General features: G+C 31.3%; 3 protein-coding genes across 8 annotated transcripts; 1 reads left to right on the plus strand and 2 right to left on the minus strand.

The window, feature by feature from the left end:
* The first annotated feature begins 987 nt into the window (after window positions 1-987).
* LOC105766430 (probable protein phosphatase 2C 39) lies at window positions 988-3,122 on the plus strand. Its single transcript, XM_012585898.2, has 5 exons — window positions 988-1,297; window positions 1,771-2,034; window positions 2,139-2,415; window positions 2,490-2,644; window positions 2,728-3,122. The coding sequence occupies exons 1-5, from the start codon at window positions 1,265-1,267 to the stop codon at window positions 2,860-2,862; spliced, it is 864 nt and encodes a 287-aa protein (XP_012441352.1). The 5' UTR covers window positions 988-1,264; the 3' UTR covers window positions 2,863-3,122.
* Window positions 3,123-6,027: 2,905 nt separating this feature from the next.
* LOC128040972 (probable disease resistance protein At1g61300) lies at window positions 6,028-12,566 on the minus strand. Of its 6 annotated transcripts, none has more exons than XM_052630129.1 (4): window positions 12,447-12,560; window positions 12,303-12,384; window positions 9,468-9,553; window positions 6,028-9,172 (listed from the first exon to the last, which is right to left on the minus strand). In XM_052630129.1, the coding sequence occupies exon 4, from the start codon at window positions 9,160-9,162 to the stop codon at window positions 8,005-8,007; it is 1,158 nt and encodes a 385-aa protein (XP_052486089.1). In that variant the 5' UTR covers window positions 9,163-9,172; window positions 9,468-9,553; window positions 12,303-12,384; window positions 12,447-12,560; the 3' UTR covers window positions 6,028-8,004. The 6 variants fall into 6 exon arrangements, with proteins under 6 accessions (XP_052486089.1, XP_052486087.1, XP_052486090.1 ...); XM_052630127.1 differs by lacking the exon at window positions 12,447-12,560 and adding an exon at window positions 9,627-9,664 and having other exon boundaries at window positions 12,303-12,318; XM_052630130.1 differs by lacking the exon at window positions 12,303-12,384 and having other exon boundaries at window positions 12,447-12,566.
* Window positions 6,463-7,527, minus strand: LOC105767171 (probable disease resistance protein At4g27220). The gene has a single exon (XM_012586682.2). It carries the CDS (start codon window positions 7,525-7,527, stop codon window positions 6,463-6,465), a length of 1,065 nt encoding a protein of 354 aa, XP_012442136.2.
* Window positions 12,567-15,340: the final 2,774 nt, after the last annotated feature.

The following is a 15,340-nucleotide window of genomic DNA, read 5'->3' on the forward strand; positions in this document are numbered from 1 at the left end:
TTGATTGAGTTTGTGTTAACTCGACATCAACACAAGATTGATAACAATACAATGATAAACAATTAAATCTATTGTTTTAATTTTAATATCGTATATATTTCATTTGTAATTTATTATTAATTAGTTTCAAGTCATACGTTTCGTTATTTATTGTATATTATTTTTCTATATACATTTGTGTTTTATATTTGTAGTTTTCACACACGTGTGTAATAAGATTTTAGTATAATTAATGGCACTCACAAGTTAGCTCAAGTTTAATTTTTAAAAATGGATAGATTTTAATATTAAATAAACAACCCATGCTAAATAATTATAGTACATTTAATACTACTAATATGATTTATATACATATTTCAATTTTATTTTACTCACAAGCTAAATTATTAGTTCTAAACATTATGCTTTATTATTTATTATATGTTATTTTTAAATACATATTTGAATTCTAAATCCATGATTTCCACATATACTGTAGAGGTCGAAGGTAGAAATTTCTTTTAGGGTTGAAATTAAATTTTAATTTTTACTATTTGAATAACCTATATCTTTATAATTTTTAATGGATTAAATTAAATTTTTATCATTTTTAAGAAGGCCAAAATATAATTTTACCTTTATTAATTTAAATTTTAAAAATTTTAAAAGACCTAAATGAAAATTTTTTTATTTTAGAGACCTAAGACCTGGGACCTTTGTTAGCCTCTAACTATGCCTCTGCATATGCGTGAAATAGAATCTCTAGTTAAACATTAAAAAAAAAAAACTATAGGTGTGACGTTTTGATTAGCTATGAGCACCACATGATCTAAAAAGAAACGGTGTTACGAACATGGGGAGTTGGGTTAGAGAGAAGGAAAGTTGAAGTATCAATGTGGGTAAAAATAAATATTAATGTGAGAGAAAATGACAAGTTTAGGGGCTAAAAGTAGAAATAAACCATTTTATATTTTTATAAAGTAAAAAGAAAGAAAAAGGAAAGCAAAAAAGAAGAAAAAAAAGATGGGTCATAGGGAAATGTGAAGAACGCGTCATGTAGTTAAAGCAAAGAACGCGGCGTATGATCGGATGACCCTTCTTCAATCTTACACTTACTTTCTTTGTCTCCCCCTCTTGTTTCTCACTTACAATCTCACTTTCTTTCTTTTTTTTTCCTTCCTATTTTTGGCCTTCTCTTGGCCACTGTGTCTTCTTTCAACAACAAACAACATATATAACCATATTATATACATACATACACAAGGTCTTTCCTTCTAAGGAAGCCATGACTGGCAAAGAAATCCTCCACAAGATGAAGGTATCCCCTCTCTTTTCTGGGCTTTCTTTAAATACCTTTTTGTTTATAGTTCGACGTTCCATGATCTGTTGTGTGAATATGAATATATGTATGTATTGAAGAAATGGGTTATGATTTTTCTTTGAAAGAACCCATTTGCGGCATCTTGAAGTGATTGATTTTGGATTTATTATATATGGGGTTTGATTATGATTGTTTTTTCTTGGAAATTTGGAAATTGGAGTAAATTGTTTCCAAGAATTAGTTTGTGGGAAGAATTGGATGTTTTTGGATGATTTGACCTCAATAATTTCCCAAGAAAATGAAATTGTTAAAAAGTTTTGAATCAATTAGCTGCATTTTGGAAAAGAATTGACCCATTTCCACCATAATGCTTTACGGGTGATGGCCTGTTTTTCTTCATCAATGGCGATTTCTAGGAAACGTTGTGTAAATTTACTGCTTATTGAGCTGTTTATATTGATTCACTGCAGGAGAAAGTTCAAGAAAAAGTAGGCTTAAACCCTTCTAATAATGCTGAATCTGGAAAAGGGAAGAGTAAGATGTCGAAGAATATAACACATGGTTATCATTTAGTGAAGGGGAAAGCGAATCATCCAATGGAAGACTACGTTTTCGCGGAGTTTAAGCAAGTCAATGGCAGTGAGCTCGGTTTATTTGCCATATTCGATGGCCATTTGAGCCATGTTATTCCCGATTATTTGAAGGCGAACTTGTTTAACAATATCTTGAATGAGGTAATCTATAATAAGCTGGATCTTACGGTATCTTTTTCCTATGCATTGACTGTGTTTTGCTTGTAGTTTTAACTAAGCGCCTCTGTTTCTTTTTATGCGAGCAGCCCGACTTTTGGACGGAACCAGAGAATGCGATTAGGAAAGCGTATCGTTTAACGGATACAAATATATTGGAACAAGCCATTGATTTGGGCAAAGGGGGTTCAACGGCTGTGACAGCAATATTGATCAACTGCCAGAAGCTGGTAATAGCAAATGTTGGCGATTCCCGGGCTGTGATTTCTAAGAACGGCGTGGCTAAGCAGCTTTCAGTTGATCATGAGCCCGCTTCTGAAAGGGAGAGCATTGAAAATAGAGGCGGTTTTGTTTCGAACTTTCCAGGTAATGGGTGCCTGATCTTTTGGGGATGACGCTCAAGGTTACACCAGCTTTTCCTGATATTGTTTTTGTTTCAGGGGATGTCGCGCGTGTTGACGGCCAGCTTGCGGTGGCGAGAGCATTTGGTGACAAGAGTTTAAAGAAACATCTTACTTCGGAGCCAGATGTGAGCATTGAAACAATCGATGATGATACCGACCTCATAATATTGGCTAGTGATGGTTTATGGAAGGTAAGCCCTATCTAATCACATTTTTCTTTTATTGAACTTGCGTGTTGAACCTGAGATTTAATGGTCTGTTCCTTAAATTCCAGGTAATGTCAAACCAAGAAGCTGTCGACGCTATCAAAGGCATTAAGGATGCTCGATCTGCTGCAAAGCACCTAACTGAGGAAGCTGTTAAGAGAAACAGCAAGGATGACATTTCCATCATTGTTGTAAAATTTTAGTGATCTGTAAGTGTGGCAACTTCACCTGTTTCCGTATGATAACGAACTCTTTTTTGTACCTTTCTTATGTTGGATAGAATGTTATGCATATTTTGTGTGGTGTCCTAAGCTTTCTATACATAGGCAAACTGTAATGAAAGAAACTAAAGTTGAATTTGTAGAATTGGAACATAATATTCTACCAAGCTTTCAATCGCTTTAGCGGTTCAGCTGATTGGATACCTAATCTGCCATGAAATTTCAAATTTGTTCTTGAACAATCTGAATTTCCTTCAGATGTTATCCCTTAGATTCCCTTGGATAATTGAATTTTAATTCCGATACCTGACATCGTTATAAAATCCTTCATCATAGTATAGTAAGTTGATGTTTTGGTTCTTAAGATTGGTAGCATAAGCTGATTATGACTGCAATGACTCCCTTTCGATTGCGGGCAAATGCATCCTGATAAACTGAGCTTGGATTTTTCGACTTGGGAAGAAGGCTGTGACAAGCCATCACTGAACCCTATCTTCCCATAGCAACCCCTTCTTCTTCTTGGTCATCTTCTCTGTATTGTCAAGTTCTTGAGCTATGAAATCCTTATTTATGGCAGCTCTGAAACCTGCAGCTTCCATTGCAGGAGAAGGAGATATAAATAATGAAGAGTGGTAATGAAATGTTGAAATCAGAGTAAGATGGAAGTGGAAAAAGTTGAAGGACCACAAGCTAACATTAATTTGTCTCATGTTTGCTTTATGCAGTTCAGGATTACTTAATTTTTTTTTTATTGGTATATTGATGGGTAGTGCTTTCGTCTGGCTTATATGAACTTCACTTTGTAGTTTGATGGATGGCAGTCATTGACTTGAGAATATACAATGACTTATGAGATTATTGAAATTCATGCTTTTTATCTTTTTTAACAATGTGTTGTCGATAGTGTTTTTATTCGTGGTTGACTTGTATAAATTTCACTTTGTGATTTAGCGAGTAGTGTGTCTATTGGCCCAACAATCGAGGAATATATAATGCATATTATCACGAGTTGTATAGTTGTTGATTGAAGGATCTAGAGTTATATTTTTGGAGATATATACGTCTCACTTTTGCAGAGAGCTACTAAATGGTTCACGAAGGGGCCCTGACTAAACGGTTTATGGGGGGCTTGATTATCGATTTTTGGTGTTATGCCTCACCTCTATGGAGAGCCGCTGGACAGTTCATGAAGGGCTCTTCACTGTTAATTTTTGGAGATATGTCTCATTAGAGGTGAGCAAAACTTGATTCGACTCGAAAAAATCGAAAAAAATTTTGAATTTCGAGTTAAACGAATCTAGTTATTTGAGTTAATTGAGTTAACTCGAATTTTTTTTTTCAAATTTCGAATTTGAATCGAGTTGAGTTTTCGAATTCGAATAATTCGAATAACTCGAATATCAAACTATAATATTTTACATTTTTACCCTAAACTCCCAAGCCTTTTTACTTTTCCCTCAAAATTTTTACTCCTTCCCACTTTCCCCCCAAAACTTTTACTTCCCTCCCTTCCCAACCCCCAATCTACCTAAAATTTATTTCCCACCAAAATTTTATTCTCCCATTTATTTTTTCTTAAAATTTTACTCTAAAAAACCCTCAAAATTTTTTATTTTTCCCCAAAATTTTTACTTCCTCCCACTTTTCCCCTAAAACTTTTATTCCCTTCCCATCTACCCCAAACCCTTCCCCTCTAATTTTTTTTAATATTTTTCCTCCAAAATTTTACTCTCCTTATTTATTTTCCTTCAAACTTTTATTCCCCAAAAATTTTTATTTTCCCCAAACTTTTACTTCTCACCTTTACTCTCAAATAAAAAATCAAAATTATCCAAAAAATCACTAAACATAAATAGTAATAATTTTATTTATATCTACTATTTATAGTATTAAATTAAATTTCACATTTTATATTATTTATATTATTGAATTGTTTAGTCATATTGAATATTTATATTAAAATTGAATTATTAATTATGCCATAAAATATTCGTGTTAAAATTTTATATTGGTATCAATTTCACATTTTATTTTTAAAATAACTTTTATTAAAAATTATATTTTTACATTTAGTATATTTTTAATTCCAAAATACATAATGACAAGAATTTGAAGATAATTGAAATAACTAAACAAGCAAAGAAGCTAACCAGTATATAAAAAATTAATAAATAAATTTGATTAAGGTGGACAAATTTTATTATGATGGGTGACGATGGTTATAAGGACTCAAAATTATTTTTTAAAATTTAACTCGAACAAATATATTCGATTTGATTCGATTCGAATTCAATCTCACTCGACTCGATTCGAGAAAACTTCAAATAAAGTTAGGATGATAAAATGAGATTCGAAAACTCGATTAACTCGAAAATTTTTGATTCGATTCGATCGAATGCTCGCCCCTATGTCTCACCTTTGTGGAAAGTCGTAGACTGTTAATTTTTAGAGATATGTCTCACCTTCGTGGAAAGTCGTAGAATGGTTAACAGAGAGACCCAACTATCAATTTGTGGAGATATGTTTCACCTCCATGAAGAGCCATTGAATGGTTCACGGAGGGGCTCAAAGGTGCCACCGTTAGTCTTACAACTAGGGATATTCAGTAGGTTAATCGACTCGAAATAACATTAACCGAATTAACCGACCTTTCAAAATTTTTAACCTCTAATAAAACTGAATTTTTTTCAAAAAAATTAATCGAACCGAAATTTTTTAAATTTCAAATTTTGATAACTAAAATATAACTTCTTGAAAAATTAATGGTTAAAATTATAGTTTATCTTTTTTTTTAAATTTAAAATAATAAAAGTGCATTTACAATGCTATGTAATGTATAAGATGACATGACAATTTCACAAGTTATTGACAAGTGTTTAACATTGCCATGTCATCTTAGTCACTAACTATTGGATGGCTAATCATTAGTATTGATGTCTAAATATATAAATTTAATATTTGGGTCATCAAATTCAAATATATAAAATAGACAATTTTATATAAATATGATATAATAGTAATGACTAATAGCATAAAAATAATTTATTGATTGCATACCTTACTTTATAAACTAAAATATAATTATACTATAAAGTTCTATATTTAAATAAAATTTGAGTTGATCGACTCAAGATATGGTGAGGTCTATAGTTAATTTCTATTCCATATTATTTACTTTAAAATTGGAAGCATAAATATATTTTTATATAAACTTTGAAATTTACGACCATAATAATATCAAAATAAGTTTATAACTTAAATGTTTTAATTGTAAATATGAATATATAAAATTAAAAAAAAAAACCATAGATTGTCCATACCTCTTGTCCTCGGCGGGGGGTTGAAGCGAAGAACATTTTTAAAGTTTGGATGGTCATCCCACTCCAACGATTCCCACCATTCTTTCCTTGACCTGATGGTAAGAGAAGGTGGAGCATATGCAAATGGCTGCCCACTGCCAACAAGGGGAACAAATAGAGGAATTCTCTTCAGTTTATCACAGTCTTCTGCAACTTTGATAAATTCGAGAGAATCGCAAACCATCACTCCACTTTTGCTGCATATGCTCTTCAAATTTGGTAATTACCGGAATGACAACTTTCTCAATTTGGGAAGATGGAATTGGATTAATGCATCACTCCCTTTTTCTTCAACTTCTGATGTTGCTGCTCCCAATATTTCTACTATCTCATCACATTTTTCCACCCAAATATCTTCCAGGTTTTGGAGGTTTGGAAGCAACCAATGTGGAAGCAACGTCTTCATACTTGAGCATCCCTGTACAAAAATTTTCTTAAGATGGGAAAAGGTGGCAGACGGAACCAATGTTGATGTTGTTGCTGAACCAATTCCTTCATCATTCATAATAAGGGCACTCAACTTTGGCAGCCATTGAAGATTCAACACCTCGAGGCTCTGAAATGGATGAGCGGAAGAAGAGGCAAAAGAGGACAAGGGAACAACACACTCTATCCCTTTACACCCCCAAATACTACAAATCCTCAAGTCAATCGCATTTTTGAAGGAAGAATTATCATCGACTAAGTTTCTCAAATAGTCGCACCTTAAAATAATCAACTCTTGAATTTCAATTGGGTGCATAATTAACTCACCTTCCCAATTCTGGACTCCTCCAATTGTTACTACTTTATCTGTTGTACTACCCATAAGAGATGAGCCCACCTGTAAATAATACTTTATGAGATTTTTCTTACTTTGTTGCATTGAGGAGATGAACTTATTCAATTCACCGATGTCTTCGAAACGTCCGGTAAAGCACTCCAACTTCTTCAATGGTTCCATCTCCTCTGCTTTTAGACTTGTTTTTTCATTGCTCTCATGAAAACCCAAGTGCTGAAGGTGAACGAGTTTTGGTAAAAGTCCAGCGGGTATCTCTTTCAGAGTGCGCACACTAAGATCAAGATATCTTAGCTTTATCAGCATATCCATTCCTTCAGGGACTTCCTCAATTTGAGTCCTAGAGAGATCCAACTTCTTCAATTCTTGAAGCATCGAAAGACATGGCAGATCTCTTATTTCTTCACAGCCACGAAGCAACAATGTTGTGAGGTTCTTTAGTTCAGAGATGGAATTTGGTAAACTCTCGATCTTTGTAAAAGCCAAATTGAGAACACTAAGACAAGGCATGTTTGTGAAGAAAGAAATTGAGATCTTCTTTATAGGGTTGTTCTGCAATAACAAGGTTGTGAGCAGTTGGCATTTTGTAGGCAGCACATCTATGGAAATTTCTGATATGGAGTTATACATAAGTGACACTTTCTCAATATCCGGACTCCATTGCCTTTTCTGGTAACTCTTCTAATTGCAAACCTGCTTTTATCATATATCGAGGATTCATTCTTGTGATCGACAATGCCATCTCTCTCACTGCATCATGCATCTTTATGCAAGATTGATTACGTATATTGGTAATATTTTCCAACAAGCAATTCTCTTCTAACTTCTTCAAAATAACATGGCCCTTTTCTTTCATTTCTTGTCTTGTACCCATATCATCTATGAATCCCTCCTCAATCCAGCACTCAATTAGCTCATCCTTCCAAATTTGAAAATCTTCAGGATAAAATGCGCAATATAAGAAACAATGCTGCATTTTCTCATCCTTTAGTGATCGAAGCTAAATTTCAAACGCTCTATCACTTTAGCTTCCACTCCTTCCACTTTTTCTATTCTCTCTTTCAATTCCTTGAGTGCGTTTTTCCAAATAAGAGGGTCCTCTTCTCCTTTCAATGTACTAGCTACGACGACAATTGTAAGAGGCAGACCCGCACATTCTTCGACAACGAGCCTCAAAATTGGCATTACAATTTTATTTTGCACTATGTTAGGCCCAACTTTACTCAAGAATAGTGTCAATGCCTGTTGTGCTGAAAGGGGCTTCACTTTTATCACCGTGCAACCCATATACTTACAGACATGCTCCGAACGGGTTGTCAACACCAACTTGAAGCCATTGCTGTCACTCGGCTCAAGGATCCCAACTTCTTCTAGAGAGACTTCATCCCACACATCATCTAGGATTAGAACGTGCTTTCCTACTTTCTTCAGCATTTCTGACAAGATTGCAGCTCGTCTGAGCTTGTCTCCTTCTATGGCCAAATCTTCCTTCAACTTCAAAGCACTTGCAATATCATCTTGTACCTTCATTACATTGAACTCCTTTGATATGGTAACCCAGATTACTCTTTCGAATCTTTGTTCTTTCAAAAGATCATTGTGGATGTGCTTCATGATTGTGGCTTTACCCACACCGCCCATCCCCCAAAGCCCAATCTTTTTTACCTCCTCTTGCATCAAACATGCCCAAATCTCTTTTCTGGCAGCTTCCTCCCCAACTAGTTCTGATGTTGGCAGTGGCAACCCAGCACTTGGACCATCCATGGCAAGAGCTTCAGAGGCATTAGGAGCTTTATCACGAAATTCCTTCATTTCTCGAGTCTTTTCATCAACCAGCTTTCCGTTCCAAGCACGACAGAGATATCTCCCGTTTCTGACTTTAATTTCTACATCCTGTGCTTCCGCAATCATCTCTTTCGCACCTTTCAACCAATTTTCAACTCCTTGCTTTGGTATCTTCCCTCCAGGAGAAAGAAGCTCTGCTTTCAATTGCAGCTCTATGTCTGCCATTTTACAATTCAATTCATCTCTGATCCTCCCGAAGTTTCTCACATAATCATTCAGCTTTCTGTGATATTTCAAGTATTTACAAAGAGGAGGTCCAAGACAATTTGCAATGCCAACACCGGGCTCTACGTATTCCATTGCTCTGCCCCTGCAACGCAATCATATATGTTAGTGTATAGGATTTTTGAATAATTTTTTATATGTAAGTGTAAGCATGAAAATGGAGCTATGGATAGGTGGCAGACAGAAACATGATGAAAATCTGGTCACCAGAGTTAACCTCTCAATGTATATAAAATGCTAGATTCAAGTGTGCAACAGTTCATTACGGAATATTAAGAGCTAAAATGTTCAACAGTTTGAGATTTCTATCTATGATCCTGTCTTAAAATCTAAAACTGTTGATAATCAGTAGAGGAAATCATAGCTTCAGATCTTATTACCCGACTCAGTGGCTGAAAAGTGTTGAGAGATTAGAAGTGAAAAGGAAGCAGTGAAGTTGAGTTCCTTGACAATCTTACAAAGCTAGCTGCTATAACAGTAGCAGATAATCAAAAGCAAAGAAAAGCATGTGATGAATTAAGCAAATGAAAGAAAATTACCTTGACTGGATGCTTCAAAATTTGTGATAGACCTTGGACTTTGAAACAAATTAAAAGCAGTGAAGAAGAAATAAGAAGAAAGTGAAGATAAAACGAGGGAAATTATGAAGTCAGGCAGAATTATTAGTAAGATATCCTATTTTTATTACTTTTTCTGTTAGCTTTTTTTCTTGCTGTCTGCCATTACAGATGGCATTATAATTATTCTCATTATCAATTTAATTTACGATAGCGTATAAAATTATAATTATAAAAATTTTAGAAAAAAAATTATTATATATATATATATATATGAGTAAAAAAAATTATTATCATTATGCCAGATATAATTTAAACTGGACTAACGGGTAAAAGAACTTTTTAATTTTGGTGTTGAAGGGGAATAAAAACAAAATAATAAACAATGAGGGTTTACAAAGAAATTAACCCTATTTAAGATTTTGTGCCGCCATGTAGCCACACAACATTCTTAGAGTTTATTTTCAACAACCAATCAAAATGAGAAATTTGCATATCAAGTCTTTGACTATTTTTAGTTATCACATTTTAGTCTGGTATTACCAATATGCTAGGCGACACCAGCCGAATACTGTAGCAAATGTCTTATTTTTATAATTAATTTATTTTCATATCATTTTCGTAATTAATTATTTTTGTATGATTTGGATAAAAATTCCTATGTTGAATAATATACATATTCTATTTATAAATAATTTTGAGTTTTTTAATACAAAATTAAGACAAATTTTTATTTTACCAAAAAAGCTACACTATTAATTATTAGTTACTAAACTATGAGTATTTTGGTTTTTTTTCCTTAAATTGCTAAGGAGTAAAATATTTTATTTTATTGACATTTGTGTTTGAAATTATTTTTAATTTTTAGTATTTGTTTTAAAATATTTTAAATCTATTGCTAAACAACTAACAACATTTTAACACTAATTTTAATTTTTATAATTATTTTTGGAAGAAATTTAATTGTTTCTATAATGAAGAATAAAATTATAGTTTGTTAATCCTGATCAGACCAAAAAAATTAAATATTTTAGTTATAAATTATAAATTTATTTAACAACATTTTTACATAATTATTTTTTAAAAATACATTATTAAAATCTGTTAAATATTTTTAAATTTGTTTTAAATTTGGCATGTTGTTCGTCGAAAACAATTCGAGAAGAAGAGTTGAAGTTTCAAGACGATAGATTCTGTTCGTGGACCTAAACTCTCAATCTATGATGATAAGCCCCGTGAAAAATGCTAACAAACTTAGGCATTTCACTTCAAGAACTCCAATTGATCTCACAAGCTTAGCCAACAAGGATGAATTAGTGGTTCCACCAACTCTTTTTCACCATAAATTTTTTAAAAAAATCTTTCACTGCTTTTCTAACAAATTTTCTTATTTTTAACACTCTTTGTACAGTTGTTTATATTGGTGGAGCAAAAATGAATTGGAAGATGCGGGTTTGACATTTTGGTCAATTAATATTAAAAAGCTACAAAATATTATTAATGAATTGTTTGAAAATTTTCTTTTAAGTCGTCGGATTGTTAAAATCATTGTTATATGGCCTTCATTATTTGCCTGCTTACACCAATAAAAAACTCTTCTACCTCTACTTTTCTATAGTTTAGGGATTTTTTTTATTATATATAAAATAACTTTAAATGTCATGTATATACGAATCAAAATCCAAACAGTTTTCTTCTCCATTCTTCGACATCAACTATTAGATTGACTTGATCTAATATACATTCTTTACTCATCGATGAGTATTGATCTATCGTACCGTTCATCGAATTGCCACTTTAACCTCGCTAGTCAGACTTTAGAAAAAAAAAAGATAATAGTTCAATAACTTAAATAAAAACTTTTGAATAGATCAGTAGCTTAAATGAAAGCCTTCAAATAATTTAATTATCATTTTATATTTTTTTAAGTTAAATGATCAAAACGTAAATTTATTAATAATTTAACAACCTTGAGTGTAATTTACCCAAGTAATTATCCTTTTCCATCACAAATTAAAAGAAAAGGAAATGTCTTTTATATACGGGAAACTTGGAGGGTTATTTGCAACATAATCCCTTTAATGTTTTTAATTTATTTTAAAAGGGCTTTCACCTTTTAACTTTCTCATTTAGTCCTCATATTTTAAAATATTATTTAATTTTAGAAATATGTTACGTTTACATATGAATGAATCCAATTATATTTTTTATAAATATTATGTTTTAAAAAAAGCATTTTTATTTTTTAAATCTTAATGTTTCTAGAAATTTTACATGGAAATTAAAAAATATTATGTCGTTTTACGATACTTTCCTAAATCTTATTGGAAAAAAACTATGATCTTAGTTTTGTCTCACCTTAAATCATTTTGATTAATATAAATATTTTAATAATAAATATTTAGAAGGTCATATTGGGAAGCATATATATATATTAGAGAAGAATAAGAGGGTAGAAGGAATGATAAGAGAGGAAAAGTGTTTAAAAAGACCAGAGTTAACCTCTCAATGTATATAAAATGCTAGATTCAAGTGTGCAACAGTTCATGACGGAATATTAAGAGCTAAAATGTTCAACAATTTGAGATTTCTATCTATGATCCTGTCTTAAAATCTAAAACTATTGATAGTCAGTAGAGGAAATCATTGCCTTATTACCTGACTTAGTGGCTGAAATGTGTTGAGAGATTAGAACTGAAAATGAAGCAGTGAAGTTGACTTCCTTGACTCTCTTACAAAGCTAGCAGATAATAAAAAACAATCATTGCATAGTCATGAATGAAGCAAATGAAAGAAAATTACCTTTGACGGGATGCTTGAAATTTGGTGATAGACCTTGGAGATCAAAACAAATTAAAACCAGTGAAGAAGAAAGAATGTTGTGGCAGAAAGGAAAAGCATGTCATGAATGAAGCAAATGAAAGAAAAGTAGGTTGGAATTTTGTGAAAGAAGAAAGAATGTTGTGGGTACAAAGGCAGAGGTATTAAGTAAGGAATCCCATCTTTTTTCACTTTTCCTTTGCTTCTGCCATTATAGTTGGCATTTTGGGTATTTGATTCTCAGCAGTTGTATCTATCAGCTGATTTACAATTTGATTCTTCTTTAAATCTGTAATAATTCACTAATCTATTCATTCTGGACATTACTAACAAGTTTTGCAGTCATCTTGGTGCTCAATTGTAACAACAACAGCAGCAGCAGCAGCATAATAATGGGCAAGTATGGCATAAGAATGCCTAATTATACACGTTACAACTTGAAATTAAATATACTAGTCGGCATCCTATAAAAAAATATAGTTGTTCTTACATATGATGTTTGTAAGACGTGAATAATGTGAATCAATCTATTCAAGTACATATAAATTCCTTCATAAGTTACATTTTTAAATCCAAATTGAGGTTTATTGATTGGGTGTTCACCGTTTTTAGAAACAGCCGAAATTCAAATTATCACTGTACCCAAATTTGAAATTGTTTTAAAATTTTAGAATATTATAAAATTAAAAATTAAATAACAGTAAATAAATAATTATTTTAAACCCTCTAAGATTTCTCTTTATTATCTATATCGAAATATCTAATATCCCTTCTTCAAAAGAAATATAGAAAAAAAATTAAGCAAAATCATTTGTTTTCTGCATTTTACCTCTTATGTTCCTTAACATAACTTTTACATTATAAGAAAATATAACATTCTAAATATAATTTATTTTTACAATTTGAGTTTTGAAAAATAATTTAAATGTAATGAAATTTTGAATTGAGTTTGAAAAATAAAATTTTGTGGTATATTTTGCATCTTTGTACTAAAAAACGGCATCAAGTTCAATTTCATAATAAGCTTCATCATACCAGTTCTAGATGTGCTTCAAAGATATGAAACTCAACTTGATAATATTACTAATTTGGTTTTGTTTTGTTTTTAAATTGTTAGTGGATTCTATTGAATGGTAATTTCCTTTATTTCTCATACAATTTAGTCATTCAACAATATATTCAAGATTTTATTTGCAAAGTAAGATATATGATTATGAGGGTGTTTTCGTCTTTTCATATATTTATAAATCAATAAAATTTATCCATAACAAGATTTGAACCAACGACACCTTGCATATAAATATTTTTCATTTACTTTTGAACTAATCAATTTTTACTTTTTACTTTTCACTTTTCACTTTAAACTTTAATAAGTATATCCAGATTCTAAATTTTTATTTATTTGTGTACACAAAAACTATTATTGATTTAGTGTCACAAATAAACACGACATCAACTCAGATTGAAGTCAAAACAATGATAAACAATTGTATTTATTTAGTATTTTTAATCGATGTGTTTTTTTGTTTAAATTTCATGTGTTATTATTAATTAGTTCTAAATCTGATTGCAAGTTAATTTTATATATTTAATGTACCTAATTTTGGTAAAATTTTTAATAAGATGCTACTAAACTTGTGATTTCTTACTTAAATTTTATTAGGGACACAATTGGAGTGCTAAAGTTTAGAAACAAACAAATCGGACTAAATTAGAACAAAGAGCAAGTGTGGAGGCTAAATTGAAAGTTGCAGAATTATTTTTATGCTGATAAAAATATTAGATTTTTTTTGCTTTGACAAATTCTATTTTTGGAAAAATCTAATTTAGTGGTTGCTTGTTAAGCACGATTCTAGGAGTAAAATTATGTGAAGTTGATTCTTTGAGATGTGTATATAAAGATTTGTAATTGTGACATGAATACACACTTTGACGGGATGCTTGAAATTTGGTGATAGACCTTGGAGATCAAAACAAATTAAAACCAGTGAAGAAGAAAGAATGTTGTGGCAGAAAGGAAAAGCATGTCATGAATGAAGCAAATGAAGGAAAAGTAGGTTGGAATTTTGTGAAAGAAGAAAGAATGTTGTGGGTACAAAGGCAGAGGTATTAAGTAAGGAATCCCATCTTTTTTCACTTTTCCTTTGCTTCTGCCATTATAGTTGGCATTTTGGGTATTTGATTCTCAGCAGTTGTATCTATCAGCTGATTTACAATTTGATTCTTCTTTAAATCTGTAATAATTCACTAATCTATTCATTCTGGACATTACTAACAAGTTTTGCAGTCATCTTGGTGTGCCCAATTGTAACAACAACATCAGCAGCAGCAGTAATAATGGGAAAGTATGGTATAAGAATGCCTAATTATACGTTACAACTTGAAGTTAAATATACTAGTCGGCATCCTATAAAAAATTATAGTTGTTCTTACATATGATGTTTGTAAGACGTGAATAATGTGAATCAATCTATTCAAGCTAAAATAAATATTTAGTTACATATAAATTCCTTCATAAGTTACACTTTTAAATTCAAATTGTGGTTTATTGATTAAGTGTTCACCGTTAAATAGCGAAATTCAAATTATCATATTTGGACCCAAATCATTTGTTTGGTTTATTGATTGGGTGTTCACCATTCTTCCAAAGAAATATAGAAAAGAAAATATTAAGCAAAATCATTTGTTTTCTGTTTTTACCTCATATGTTTCTTAACATAACTTTTACATTATAAGAAAAGATAAAATTCTAAATATAATTTATTTTTACAATTTGAGTTTTGAAAAATAATTTAAATGTAATGAAATTTTGAATTGAGTTTAAAAAGAAAATTTTGTGATATATTTTGTATTCTTTGTACTAAAAATGGCATCAA

This window comes from Gossypium raimondii, chromosome 5 (assembly GCF_025698545.1).
Source record: "Gossypium raimondii isolate GPD5lz chromosome 5, ASM2569854v1, whole genome shotgun sequence".
NCBI classification, from domain to species: Eukaryota; Viridiplantae; Streptophyta; class Magnoliopsida; order Malvales; family Malvaceae; genus Gossypium; species Gossypium raimondii.